Source organism: Leucoraja erinacea, chromosome 13 (genome assembly GCF_028641065.1).
Source record: "Leucoraja erinacea ecotype New England chromosome 13, Leri_hhj_1, whole genome shotgun sequence".
Lineage (NCBI taxonomy): Eukaryota > Metazoa > Chordata > Chondrichthyes > Rajiformes > Rajidae > Leucoraja > Leucoraja erinaceus.
In genome coordinates this window covers 4252929-4266835 of record NC_073389.1, presented here as the reverse complement: position 1 = coordinate 4266835, position 13907 = coordinate 4252929, and the positions used below count along the sequence as shown (strand labels likewise).

General features: G+C 43.7%; 1 protein-coding gene across 4 annotated transcripts in view; it reads left to right on the top strand.

Annotated features, from left to right (window-relative positions):
* pou2f1b (POU class 2 homeobox 1b) overlaps window positions 1-13907 on the top strand; it is a 121907-nt gene that overhangs the window by 84739 nt on the left and 23261 nt on the right. For 3 of the 4 annotated variants that reach the window (XM_055644315.1, XM_055644314.1, XM_055644313.1), the window contains 3 exons: window positions 1116-1295; window positions 5300-5408; window positions 11333-11711. In XM_055644315.1, coding sequence (XP_055500290.1) covers window positions 1116-1295; window positions 5300-5408; window positions 11333-11711 — 668 coding nt within the window. Of the gene's footprint in view, window positions 1-1115; window positions 1296-5299; window positions 5409-5540; window positions 7664-11332; window positions 11712-13907 lie in introns of those variants that run through there. The other variant, XM_055644316.1, reaches the window with a different exon arrangement.

The following is a 13907-nucleotide window of genomic DNA, read 5'->3' as shown; positions in this document are numbered from 1 at the left end:
AAGTAGTTATGTTAATGCATTTCGTTGTCTCTGTACTGTACACTGACGATGACAATTAAATTGAATCTGAATCTGTTGGGACAACTTCTTCTGCAGTTGTATAGGGCTCTGGCGAGACCACATCTGGAGTATTTGATCTCCTAATTTGAGGAAGGACATCCTTGTGATTGAAACAGTGCTGCGTAGGTTCATGAGATTGATTCCTGGGATGGCGGGACTGTCATATGAGGAAAGATTGAAAAGACTAGGCTTGTATTCACTGGAGTTTAGAAGGATGATGGGGGATCTTATAGAAACATATAACATTATTAAAGGACTGGACAAGCTAGATACAGGAAAAATGTTCCCAATGTAGGGCGAGTCCAGAACCAGGGGCCACAGTCTTAGAATAAAGGGGAGGCCATTTAAGACTGAGGTGAGAAAAAACCTTTTCACCCAGAGAGTTGTGAATTTGTGGAATTCCCTGACACAGAGGGCATGGAGGCCAAGTCACCGGATGGATTTAAGAGAGAGTTAAATAGAGCTTTAGGGACTAGTGGAATCAAGGGATGTGGGGAGAAGGCAGGCACGGGTTATTGATTGGGGATGATCAGCCTTAATCACAATGAATGGCGGTGCTGGCTCAAAGGGCTGAATGGCCTCCTCCTGCACCTATTTTCTATGTTTCTAACTGCCTGCAATATCTATACCTGTTTTATAGAGAGGAAAGGCTAGGAGGGAGTAAGAAAAGTATTAATTTATTTAAATTTTTGAATTATAACTTATTTTAGGTAAATGTTTTCTCATGTCTAAATAATTCAACCTTTATAAATTTTTTAAGGATTGTTTTTTAACACTTAATATTTTCAGTGTCCGTTGGCAATAGGTGGCCTGCTTTTCGTGTGTTGGCCAAACCATTGTTGAGAATCACCAAGAAGGCTTCTGGCAGCAAATTGACGCGAGCAGGTTTAGAAAAAGTAAGGGTGCACTCAAAAGTTCAGCAGCATGCATGGATGAATCACCACGGCAGTAGGATGTGGCTCAGTAAAATAAATCTCTCGTCACCATGCGCTCTACCTAGATAAAGAAACATTGACACGTTGACATTTTCTGAAAAATTGTCTTTTTTGTTTCAGAACCAAAAGCCTACCTCGGAGGAGATCATGATGATTGCCGAACAACTGCAGATGGAGAAGGAGGTGATCAGAGTCTGGTTCTGTAACAGACGCCAGAAGGAGAAGCGGATAAATCCTCCCAGCAGTAACAGTGGCACTACCACAACTACCAAAACAATCTTTCACACCCCCACCTCCATGGTAGGAGAAGATCCATTAAACACTATCCTAGTAATCTATTGCAGTGTGCCATTTATATTTCTGCTGATCACTAAACCCAATGAGCAAAATGTCCTTTATGCAGTTTGGCTCGAATGATGGGTACAAAGGTTTTGATGCGTAGAAAATTGAAATTTTATGCGAGTTTGGGAAACAATTAATGATGCACTCTGTTGTTGTGATGCAATTTAGTTTGATGCATGTTAGAAGTTTTCACTGGTGGGAGAATCTAGGACCAGAGATCATAGCCTCCGAATTCAAGGGTGCTCTTTCAGAAAGGAGGCGAGGAGAAACTTCTTTAGTCAAAGGGTAGTTAATCTGTGGAACCCATTGCCACAGAGGGCTGTGGAGGCCAAGTCAGTGGATATTTTTAAGGTAGAGATAGACTAATTCTTGATTAGAACAGTGTCAAGGTTTATGGGGAGAAGGCAGGAAAATGAGATTAGGAGGCAGAGATCAGCCATGATTGAATGGCGGAGTAGACTTGATGGGCCGAAAGGTCAAATTCTACTCCTATACCTTGTGAACTTGTGGAATTTAAAAACAATGCATGAAATATGGAGCAAAATTTGCAAGTAGAAATTCTTAATGTGAATATTGTGCATATATTAACGTGATAGATTGTGGCTAAAATTCTGTGTAGATGAACTGCTACCAAAGATAGTTTTAGTGTTGTCAAGCAGCCGTTTAGATAACTGGGATTCCAGTTGTGAATAAGTTCTGATTGAAGGTGACTATTGTGTGTGTGTGTAATGTTGGCAATGGTAAAATAAGCATATATGCAGATAATTCTTCTGTTTCCATCAAACAAGTTGGATACAAAGCGACTGATGGATCAGGCAACACAGTTTGTATTATGCAGACTGCATTGGTCATAACATGATTTTGATCGGAACCTAGAAAACCACTTAAAAGCTATTTTAGAAATTGGTAAGCAGATAATTGCAGGGGGGGGGGGGGGGGGGGGGGGGGGGGGGGGGGGAATCTTTTTGATCACTTTTCAGATACATGCTACAGTGCTTGTTTATCATTTTCAAATTAAATCTTTATACCCAAAACATTTGACACAAATTGAAAATTAAAGGTTGGATCTCAGAGACAAAGCATTATCCCATTCTTACTGATCCAAAAGCCTCTATTCTTTGCTAGGTCATTTAGCCATTGAGGTAATTGTGTTTATTTTAATACTGTTGCTGTCAGCAATAATCCTCTTGTTTATTTGAGTGCAAGTGAATGCATGCAACCGGCCCTGGCTCTTTTGTATGTAGGCTCTTTTTTCAAAACTCAGTGAAGTAGTTAAAGATGATGTGTCCCTACATCGATGCTCGCTGTCTAATTAGCTTGGGTATAATTCACGTTTTGTTTAAATAGATTTCAGTAGAATAGGATTTTAGCGGTTGCTTTCCTCTGCTTGACATCCCATAGATACATCTTGGCGATAGACAGATGTACCCATCATTCAGCCCGTATTGTAGGCATAAGGAGTTGCAGATGCGGGATTAGAAAAAAAAGACACAAGTTGTTGGCGTAACAAAGCGGGTCTGGCAGCATCTCTGGGGAACACGAATAGGTGATGTTTTGGGTCATGATCTTTCTTCAGGCCATTCCAGACCTGAAACTTAATTTACCCATGTTCTCCAGAGATGATGACTGACCTGCTGCGTTATTCCAGCACGATGTGTCTTTTTTTTTTAATGCAGCCCATAGTGCTGCAATTGGTCCAGAAGAGCCACGTCATGGTATTACAGATATTGGAAGTATTTACCCTAAAAGAGTACAAAGTGCTGGAGCAACTCGGCAAGCCAGGTTGCATCTCTGGAGAACATGGATAGGATTCTGACTGAGTCTGTAGAAGGGTCTCAACCAAAAAAAGCACCTATCCAGGTTCTCCAGAGATGCTGTCTGACTTGATGAATTACTCTAGCACTTTGTATATACCGGCATCTGCAGTTCCTTGTTTCTACATTTTGAAGGATTTACCTTTTATTTTATAAATGGTTAAAAAAAATCTTGTGTTGATCTGTAACTAGTTTGGCTGTGATTGATGTCTGTTTGTAGGGCTGGTATTGAGCTGGACATGTACAAGAACCTATGGAGGCACACAAACATATAAACATGCATGCACATGTACACGCAATAAACTGGGTGGGAAAGTCATTGATTGTCACTGTCACTGGCGTAGAGGTGTTACATTCTGTGCCATCTACACACATGTACTTCTTGTGCTCGTCTATTATGCCTAATTGTTACCACAATATTCAAGAATTACTTGGACAGCGGCAGTGCCCTCCATAATGTTTGGGACAAAGACCCAGCATTTATTTATTTGCCTCTGTACTTCACAATTTGAGATTTGTAATAGAATCACATGTGGTTAAAGTGCACATTGTCAGATTTTAATAAGGGCCATTTTTATACATTTTGGTTTCACCATGTAGAAATTACAGCAGTGTTTATACATAGTTCCCCCCCCATTTCAGGGCACCATAATGTTTGGGAATCAGCAATGTCATGTAAATGAAAGTAGCCATGTTTAGTATTTTGTTGCATATCCTTTGCATGCAATGACTGCTTGAAGTCTGTGATTCATGGACATCACCAGTTGCTGGGTGTCTTCTCTGGTGATGCTCTGCCAGGCCTGGTGATGTATTGCAGCCGTCTTTAGCTTATGCTTGCTTTGGGGGCTAGTCCCCTTCAGTTTTCTCTTCAGCATATAAAAAGCATGCTCAATTGGGTTCAGATCGGGTGATTGACTTGGCCACTCAAGAATTGACCATTTTTTAGCTTTGAAAAACTACTTTGTTGCTTTAGCAGTATGTTTGGGATCATTGTCTTGCTGTAGAATGAACCGCCGGCCAATGAGTTTTGAGGCATTTGTTTGAATTTGAGCAGATAGGATGTATATATACACTTCAGAATTCATTATGTTACTACCATCAGCAGTTGTATCATCAATGAAGATAAGTGAGCCAGTTCCTTCAGCAGCCATACATGCCCAGGCCATAACACCCCCACCACCATGTTTCACAGATGAGGTGGTATGCTTTTGATCTTGGGCAGTTCCTTCTCTCCTCTATACTTTGCTCTTGCCTTCATTCTGATATAAGTTAATCTTCGTCTCATCTGTCCACAAGCCTTTTTTTCCAGAACTGTGGTTGCTCTTTTAAGTACTTCTTGACAAACTGTAACCTGACCATCCTATTTTTGCAGCTAACCAGTGGTTTGCATCTTGCAGTGTAGCCTCTGTATTTCTGTTCATGAAGTCTTCTGCAGACAGTGGTCATTGACAAATCCACACCCGACTCCTGAAGAGTGTTTCTGATCTGTCGGGACAGGTGTTTGGGGATTTTTCTTTATTATAGAGAGAATTCTGCCAGTCCCTTTGCGATTAGTAAGCTCACTAGTGCTCTCTTTTTTCTTAATGATGTTCCAAACTGTTGATTTTGGTAAGCCTAAGGTTTGGCTGATGTCTCCAACAGTTTTATTCTTGTTTCTCAGTCTCATAATGGCTTCTTGGACTTTCATTGACACAACTTTGGTCCTCATGTTGATAAACAGCACTAAAAGTTTCCAAAGGTGATGGAAAGACTGGAGGAAAGACTAGGAGCTGAGAGCTGTCTTATACCTGCACTAAGGAGGCAATTAAACACAACTGAGCAATTACATATGCCTGTGAAGCCATGGATAGGAAAGCTTTGGTGGGAGGTGGTGAAAATAACACATTAGGAGCAATTATTTAATATTATTGCTCTCTTTAACCAATGCATACTTTGTGAAATTCAGGGGTTGCCCATCAAATTTAAGTGAACATCTATCACCTGGTGGTGATAAAGATCAAATCTGTTTGGCTAATAAAATAATCTTCCAGAAGCTATTACTGTTTTATTGCTGATGCTATTACCGAGTTATTATCTGATTTTGCTTCTACTCAAAAGATTAATATTATTGTATGTTGCTGAATGTGTGGATGACTTTGTTTTAAACAGGTGGCTAGCACTAGTAACCTTGTGACAAGCAGTACACCGACTACTCTGGCTGTAAATGCAATGCAGATGCCTGTATCCACTGCTGGTGTGACCAGCTTCAGCATTTCAGGTGAGAAAGTGCCGCTAATCAATTTGTGGTTATGTGATCCCGTTTGTTCTAACATAGCTTTGAATCTTAATCCTTTTTAACAGTAGTATTCAAAATCTGCGTTCTAAGTACTAATTGGTGCCGTGCTATTAGCGGATTTTTCTTTAAAACTAGCGACAAGGGAAGTCACGGACAGTATAAAAATAAAAGAGAAGAAGTATAACATAGCAAAGATGAGCGGAAAGCCAGAGGATTGGGAAACTTTCAAAGAGCAACAGAAGATAACTAAAAAGGCAATACGGGGAGAAAAGATGAGGTACGAAGGTAAGCTAGCCAAGAATATAAAGGAGGATAGTGATACTAAAAGCTTTTGTAGGTATGTGAAGAGGAAAAAATTAGTTACGACCAAAGTTGGAGCCTTGAAGACTGAAACGTGTGAATTTATTATGGGGAACAAGGAAATGGCAGATGAGTTGAACAGGTACTTTGGATCTGCCTTCACTAAGGAAGACACAAACAATCTTCCCGATGTACTAGTGACCAGAGGGCCTTTGGGTGACGGAGGAACTGAAGGAAATTCACATTAGGCAGGAAATGGTGTTGGGTAGACTGATGGGACTGAAGGTTGATAAATCCCCAGGGCCTGATGGTCTGCATCCCAGGGTACGTAAGGAAGTGGCTCTAGAAATTGTGGACGTATCGGTGATAATTTCCCAATGTTCTATAGATTCAGGATCAGTTCCTGTGGATTGGAGGGTAGCTAATGTTATCCCACTTTTTAAGAAAGGAGGGAGAGAGAAAACAGAATTATAGACCAGTTAGCCTGTGGTAGGGAAGATGCTGGAGTCAATTATAAAAGATGAAATAACGCCACATTTGGATAGCAGTAACAGGATCGGTCTGAGTCAGCATGGATTTACAAAGGGGAAATCATGCTTGACTGACCTTCTGGAATTTTTTGAGGATGTAACTCAGAATATGGACAAGGGTATACCTGGACTTTCAGAAAGCCTTTGATAAGGTCCCACATAGGAGATTAGTGGGCAAAATTAGAGCACATGGTATTGGGGGTAGCGTGCTGACATGGATAGAAAATTGGTTGGCAGACATGAAACAAAGAGTAGGGATTAATGGGTCCCTTTCAGAATGGCAGACAGTGACTAGTGGGGTACCGCAAGGCTCGGTGCTGTGGCCGCAGCTATTTACAATATACGTTGATGATTTAGATGAGGAGATTGGGGGTGACATTAGCAAATTTGCAGATGACACAAAGCTGGGTGGCAGTGTGAACTGTGAGGAGGATGCAAGGTGACTTGGACAGGTTGTGTGAGTGGGCAGATGCAGTTTAATGTGGATAAATGTGAGGTTATCCACTTTGGTGGCAAAAACAGGAAAGCAGACAATTATGTGAATAGTGGCGGGAATGCCATATGTTGAAAGAATGGAGCGGCTGGGCTTGTATACACTGGAATTTAGAAGGATGAGAGGGAATCTTATTGAAACATTTAACATTATTAAGGGATTGGACATGCTAGAGGCAGTAAACATGTTCCCGATGTTGGGGGAGCCCAGAACCAGGGGCCACAGTTTAAGAATAAGGGGCAAGCCATTAAGAAAGTTGTGAATCTGTGGAATTCTCTACCTCAGAAGACAGTGGAGGTCAATTCTCGATGCTTTCAAGAGAGAGTTAGAGCTGTTAAAGATAGTGGAGTCAAGGGATATGGGGAGAAGGCAGGAACAGAGGACTGATTCTGGATGATCAGCCATGATCTCAATGAATGGCGGTGCTGGCTCGAAGGGCCGAATGGCCTACTCCTGCACATATTGTCTATTGATAAGTGTACCCATTTGATTTATGAATCAAGAAGGGAAACTACTCCTCCAATTGTAATTCATCGCAATCCCCAATCCATCAGTTGAAAATTAGTATGAAGCATGATGGTCAAAAGTCAGCTTGTAAAATTGGCTAGATAAACATTCCTGGATCTTATTCACAGATCTGATTACACATGGGTTGTTTGAAACGTCACATCTCAACAGCTGTGCCTTGTTTTTAACCAGCTTTCATTCATTATTAATTTGACATTAACATTAGGTGCAGGCTGTGTTGTGCTGTATGCAGAAGGAACACAATGGCTCTGAGAAATATTCTCCTCTGCCACTATAGATTGACAGTGATCAAACAGTGATAACAGCTCTCAACGGTATGCTGTAACGGTGCTGCTGGTCTTAATAAAAAAGTGTTGACCATAATAAAAAGTGGAAACGTATTAACAAGACAAGACAAGAGAGTTTATTGTCATGTGTCCCAGATAGGAGAATGAAATTCTTGCATTGCTGCAGCACAACAGGATATTGGAGTCATAAATACAGAATATAAATTCAGCTTAAATTCTAAATATAGAATATACTAGACCAAGTGCAGACCCGTTGGGTCTGTTCCCACAACGTGCGGGGGGGGGGGGGGGGCGGCATGCAGCGTCACACACACTAACTATCACCCCCCCTAACGCTAATTACCCCCCTTGATATTATATTAATATTATTAATTTGCTCCTTTTATTCCATAACCACCCGATCTACTGACGCATAGCCCACAACTTGCAGTCACATCTAGAGAGGGAGGGGGGGGGGGGGGGGGGGGGGTAGAGAGTGAGGGCAGAGAGAGAAGGGACAGAGAGAGAGAGAAAGAAACACAGAGAGAGGGGCAAGAGGCAGAGGGGGGTGGAGAGGAGAAGAGGAAGGGTGGGGTGAGGGGGGAAAGGTGAGGGAGGAGGGGAGGAGAGAGAGGGGGTGTGAGTGAGGAGGAGGAGAGAGAGGGGTGCTGAGAGGGGGGTGAGGCGGGGAGGGAGGGGGGGAGGGTAGAGGGTAGGGGGGGTGGAGGGGAGGGAAGGAGGGTGGGGGAGGGGAGAGAAGAGAGAGGGGGGGGGGGGGGAGGAGAGAGGGAGAGAGAGGGTGTGCTGAGAGGGGGCTGAGATGAGGGGCAGCGGAGAGGTGGGGAGGGGGAGGGAGGGTGGAGGGGAGAAGGTTTAAGGGAGGGATGGTGGGGGGGGAGGAGAGGAGGGGGAGAAAAAGAGGAGATGGAGAGAGAGGGAGGGAGGGAGGAGGAGGGAGGGAGAGAGAGGAGGAGGGAGGGGAGAGGAGGAGGGATGAGAAGAGAGAGGAGGGAGGGGAGCGGGGAGGAGGAGGGGGGGGGAGGGAGGGGAGGAGGAGGGGGGGAGGAGGAGGAGGGGGGGGGGGGGAGGGGGGGGGGGGGGAGGGGGGGGGAGGGGGGGGGGGGAGGAGGGGAGGAGGGAGGGGGGGAGAGGAGGAGGGGGGGGGAGAGGGGGGAGGAGGGGGGGGGGGGAGGAGGAGGAGGGAGAGAGAGAGAGAGAGAGTGCCTTTTTACTTCAACCGTAGAGTTTTTGAGAGATTTTGTTTTTTTTCTTTTTTTTTGTTTTCTGTGGAGAGAGAGAGAGAGAGAGAGAGAGTGCCTTTTTAACACAGCATTCAACCCAAACCCAAACAACCATTTGCAGGCAGTGCTTTTTTACCTATAACCATATTTTCATTTTCAAACCCAATTAAGGGTACTCACAGTGCGGTAGACATTTATTCAGAGCTCAGAGTGACAGAGACTAATTGACAGAGCTCCATCTTCCAGAGATTACTTGAGGCACACCACTTCCTGTTTTTATAGTCCCTCCCTCCCCCCTGCCGCCAGCAGGGGCAGCAGAGAGAATGGGGAATTTTGTAAAAACGTTAATATCTCTGTCACATTTAATCGACGGGAAAAATCCTCGCCACACATGCGGCAGAGGGGGGCTCGGAGCGAGGTGGCCAAAAATGACGGCTGTAGGTGGCGGCATTCTCTCGGAAATCGCATGCACAGATCGCCAAAACACGTCAGGAACAGATTTTTAGTAATATAGATAGATAGATAGATAGATATACACATATCAGTAAACAAATAAAGTGCAATAGGCTGTTATAGTTCAGAGTTTGTTTGAAGTTGTGTTTAATAGTCTGATGGCTGTGGGGAAGAAGCTGTTACTGAATTTGGATGTACCAGATTTCAGGCTCCTGTACCTTCTACCCGATGGCAGAGGAGAGATGAGTGTGTGGCCTGGATGATGTGGGTCCTTGATGATGCTGGCAGTCTTTTTGAGGCAGCGACTGTGATAGATCCCCTCGATGGTAGGGAGGTCAGAACCGTTGGACTGGGCAGTGGTTACGACTTTTTGCAGCCTTTTCTGCTCCTGGATGCTCAGGTTGCCGAACCAAGCCATGATGCAACCGGTCAGTATGCTCTCTACTGTGCACCTGTAGAAGTTCGAGAGAGTCCTCCTTGACAAACCGACTCTCCGTAATCTTCTCAGGAAGTAGAGGCGCTGATGTGCTTTCTTTATGATTGCACCAGTGTTCTGGGACCAGGAGAGATCTTTGGAAATATGAACGCCCAGGAATTTGAAGCTCTTGACCCTTTCCACCATTGACCCGTTGATATAAACAGGACTGTGGGTCCCCATCCTACCCCTTCGGAAGTCCACAATCAGTTCCTTGGTTTGGCTGGTGTTGAGAGCCAGGTTATTGTGCTGGCACCATTTGGTCAATCGGTCGATCTCGCTTCTATGACAGTAAGGGAACATACTTGAGCACCCTGGAGCCTCAGTTTGTTAGTTAGGCTGATAACATTCACTGATAATTTAAAAATTAACCTGAAGAGTATTTTGTAGCTTTTGTATTAATTCCCCATTCCAAATATTATTTAAGCAGTATACATGTTGGGAGTGTTTTTATTAGTTTGTTCTGATTCATTTTCTATTTCTTGTAAGAGTTTGTGGGTGCATGTGTGGGCTTGCATAAGTTCAAGAGGGCTGACTGGAATGGAGGGTGGACATGTGAGGCATCGCTTCCTACTGTCATTTCCCCAAATGGCCATTCTGCACTCCAGCTTCGTTCCACAGCAGCCTTTCATAAACTAATTACCTTAGCAATGTTCCATGAGCTCATGGAGAATGGAATACTATAATATGCATTCTACCACTTTAGTTTAGTTTTAGAGACATAGCACGGAAACAGGCCCTTTGGCCCACCGAGTCCACACCGACCAGTGATCCCCACACATTAACGCTATCCTACACACACTAGGGACAATTTTATATTTTGACCAAGCCAATTAAGCTACAAACCTGTACGTCTTTGGAGTGTGGGAGGAAACCGGAGATCTCAGGAAAAACCCGCACAGGTCACGGGGAGAACGTATAAATTGTGTCGACAAGCACCCGTGGTCTGGATCATAATCGGGTCTCTGGCGCTGTAAGGCAGTAACTCTACTGCTACGCCACCTTACCTGCCAAATCTTTAACTGACCCTTAATCATCTTATTAGTGGACGTCCAGAACAAGGGGTCACAGTTTAAGGATAAGGGGGAAATCTTTTAGGACCGAGATGAGGAAAACATTTTTCACAGAGATTCCACAGAGAGTGGCGAATCTCTGGAATTCTCTGCCACAGAAGGTAGTTGAGGCCAGTTCATTGGCTATGTTTAAGAGGGAGTTAGATGTGGACCTTGTGGCTAAAGGGATCAGGGGGTATGGAGAGAAGGCAGGTACAGGATACTGAGTTGGATGATCAGCCATGATCATATTGAATGGCGGTGCAGGCTCGAAGGCAAATGGTCTCCTCCTGCACCTATTTTCTATGTTTCTATGTTAGTGTGCACTTAAATGAAGTCTTCTTATTTTGCTTTACCACAAGTGGAAACAGCCACTTTGTACATATCCGATCAAACTCACATTCTTCAAGAACACCATTGGATCGATCCCTCTGCTCTCTGTTTTCAATTAGTGTATCCTATGAATTCTGGTTGCTTATTTTATTTATCATTCTGTTTTATGTTGTCAATTATTTTAGACATAAAACGGCTAAATTGTATTACAATGCCGGCATTATTTGTCCTCCAGGTACAACTGCATCAGGGACAGCTCCAACAAACGTGGCATCTGTAATCACCGGCCTGTCGTCTGCAGTTTCCACGTCAACAGTCGCTTCTCCAGCTCTAACCCCTTCACCATCAGCGTCCATTTCCGTGACTGAGTCGTCCAGCAGTGGTGATACAAACACCACGCAAACAACCTCAACCGGCTTAATAAATCCTTTGTGCACAAGCCAAATCATGGTGTCAGCATCTGGACTGCAGACAGCTGGCACTGCGCTACAGGCAGGAATTGCACATATACCCACTGGTGCCGGGCTTGCTACCAACCCAAGCCTGGCAGCCATGGCTGCTGCTGCAGGACTAACCAATCCTGGCCTCATGTCAGCCCCTCAGTTTGCAGCTGGGTAAGTCCTCACTACATTGATGGATTCTATCTCTACGTATATCTGAGTGTCTACTTTTAACATGTACTATTTCAATGTAAGACATTGAATAAAGGATTCATTCTGCTTTATCATGGGTTGGGGTCTTACATTTATATTATAGATATTTCTCACTTTTTAAGTGTCCAGGCACAAATAGGCAATTTGGAGCATTCAACTTGGGGAATGTAGGCCTGATGAGAAATTGAACAGGGTAGTCAAATCATATTCAGCATTTTGAATGGCATAGTAATGTACAAACTTGACAGAGGGGGAGAGGTTGGTTAATATATAGACCTGTAATAATGGGGACAAATATTTGAGCGTCAGGGAGCAATAAGGTACAAAATGTTTGTGTGCAGCAAGTGTTGCTCTCATGGTATCAACAACAAATGTGTGTTCCTACACAGATTACATTCGTCATTTCTTTGCACCTTTTAACATTTTGTATATTTCTGCAACATTTCAATGGTCAAGAAACACCCATCATATTTCTACCAAACTCCTCAAGTTTACTTGTTGTTTCCTTGCAAAATGGAGTAACTACCTATTATAATCTAATAGGCTCGTTAACCTAGGCTCGGTCACCAAGAAATTGATTGATGAAAGTGGCGCATGTTGAAATGCAGAAACCTCCTTGCAACTTGAGGCAATGCTCAATGTGGGATGAAGTACGATGAATTCAACTCTTAGTTCCTCACTGGGATTGTATTTCTCATTCAGTAGAATTCAGTACTTTTCCATTTTCAGTTCAGTTGCAGTTGTCCGAGCCCATTTAAAATGACTTTTTCATCTGGGGTGAAGACAGTGTAAGTAAGGAGAATCTGCGATGATGTGTTAGAACAAAATAATACTGAACCCTCCTTTCCATGCAGTAGAGTTGATGATCATTGGGCCGCCCGACTCATCACCCACACCAACTCCTGGCATCACATCACCCCAATCAAACAACTTCACTGGCTTCCCATCTCCCACCGGATCACCTACAAAATCCTGGTCCTCACCTACAAAGCCCTCCACCATCTGCCCCCCCCCCATATCTCACTGACCTCCTCTCCCCCTACCAACCCTCACGGTCCCTCAGATCCACATCAGCCGGTCTCCTCTCCATCCACAAGTCCAACCTCTGCAGTTTTGGGGACAGAGCCTTCTCCAGGGCAGCTCCCAGGCTCTGGAACTCCCTCCCCCAACTGATCCGCAATTCCGTGTCCCTTAGCATCTCCTCAAGACCCATCTCTTCACCTCTGCCTATCCTTTGCCCCACGCCCCCCTCCCTTTTTTTATCTGTGCTTGAATTGCCTCATATTGTGTTTTGAATTGAATTCTGTCTTTAATTTGTGTACAAGTCATGTCTCTACTATTTATTTCATTCCACTTACATGTTTTTCCTCTACTTGCTAAATTTTTGTAAGGTGTCCTTGAGACTCTTGAAAGGCGCCCATAAATAAAATTTATTATTATTATTAATTAAAGGATTCTGCAGGGCTAAAGAGTGTGAATAGTGTTGGTTTCATTTGAGTCACCAAGTCACAAGTAATGCCTTCGGAACGGTACATGTTGAGTACATACATCCAGCAGACAGTGGAAAATCTAAGCATTATTGGCAATCGGCACATATAAATGATGGGCTATTGCACTGATATCTAGATGATGGAATTGTAGTACTTCGTACTACTCTTGTAAAAGTTTGCAAATTTTGTGCTCAATATGCATGAGGAACACTAACGTACAGTTGATAGGTTGATGTCCGGAGACCTGGGCAATTAATCAAGAGAGAGACTTAAATCCCACCTTGTTAGCTGAGAAATAATATTCAAATAAACTCCAAACCTATAATGATGATTAATAGAATTATCAATGATCATAAAAGCACATCTAGAGTAAAATTAATCAGGGTGACAAGAGACTAGAAATGCTGGAACCTAAAACAAAAAGCAAAGTGCTGGAGGAACAGTGGGTCAGACAGCATCTGTGGAGACAATGTTTCAGGACTGGATAGGAATGGGTTTAGAGAGATATGGGCCAAACGCAGGCAAATGGGGCTAGTTTGGACGGGGCATCTTGCTCGGCATGGACAATTGGTCTGATGGGCCTGGTTCAATGCTGCACCACTCTGACTAGGGGGGAGGGGAGGAGGAGACTGTTTCGAACTGAACATCAAATTTCAAATGCAGCCTG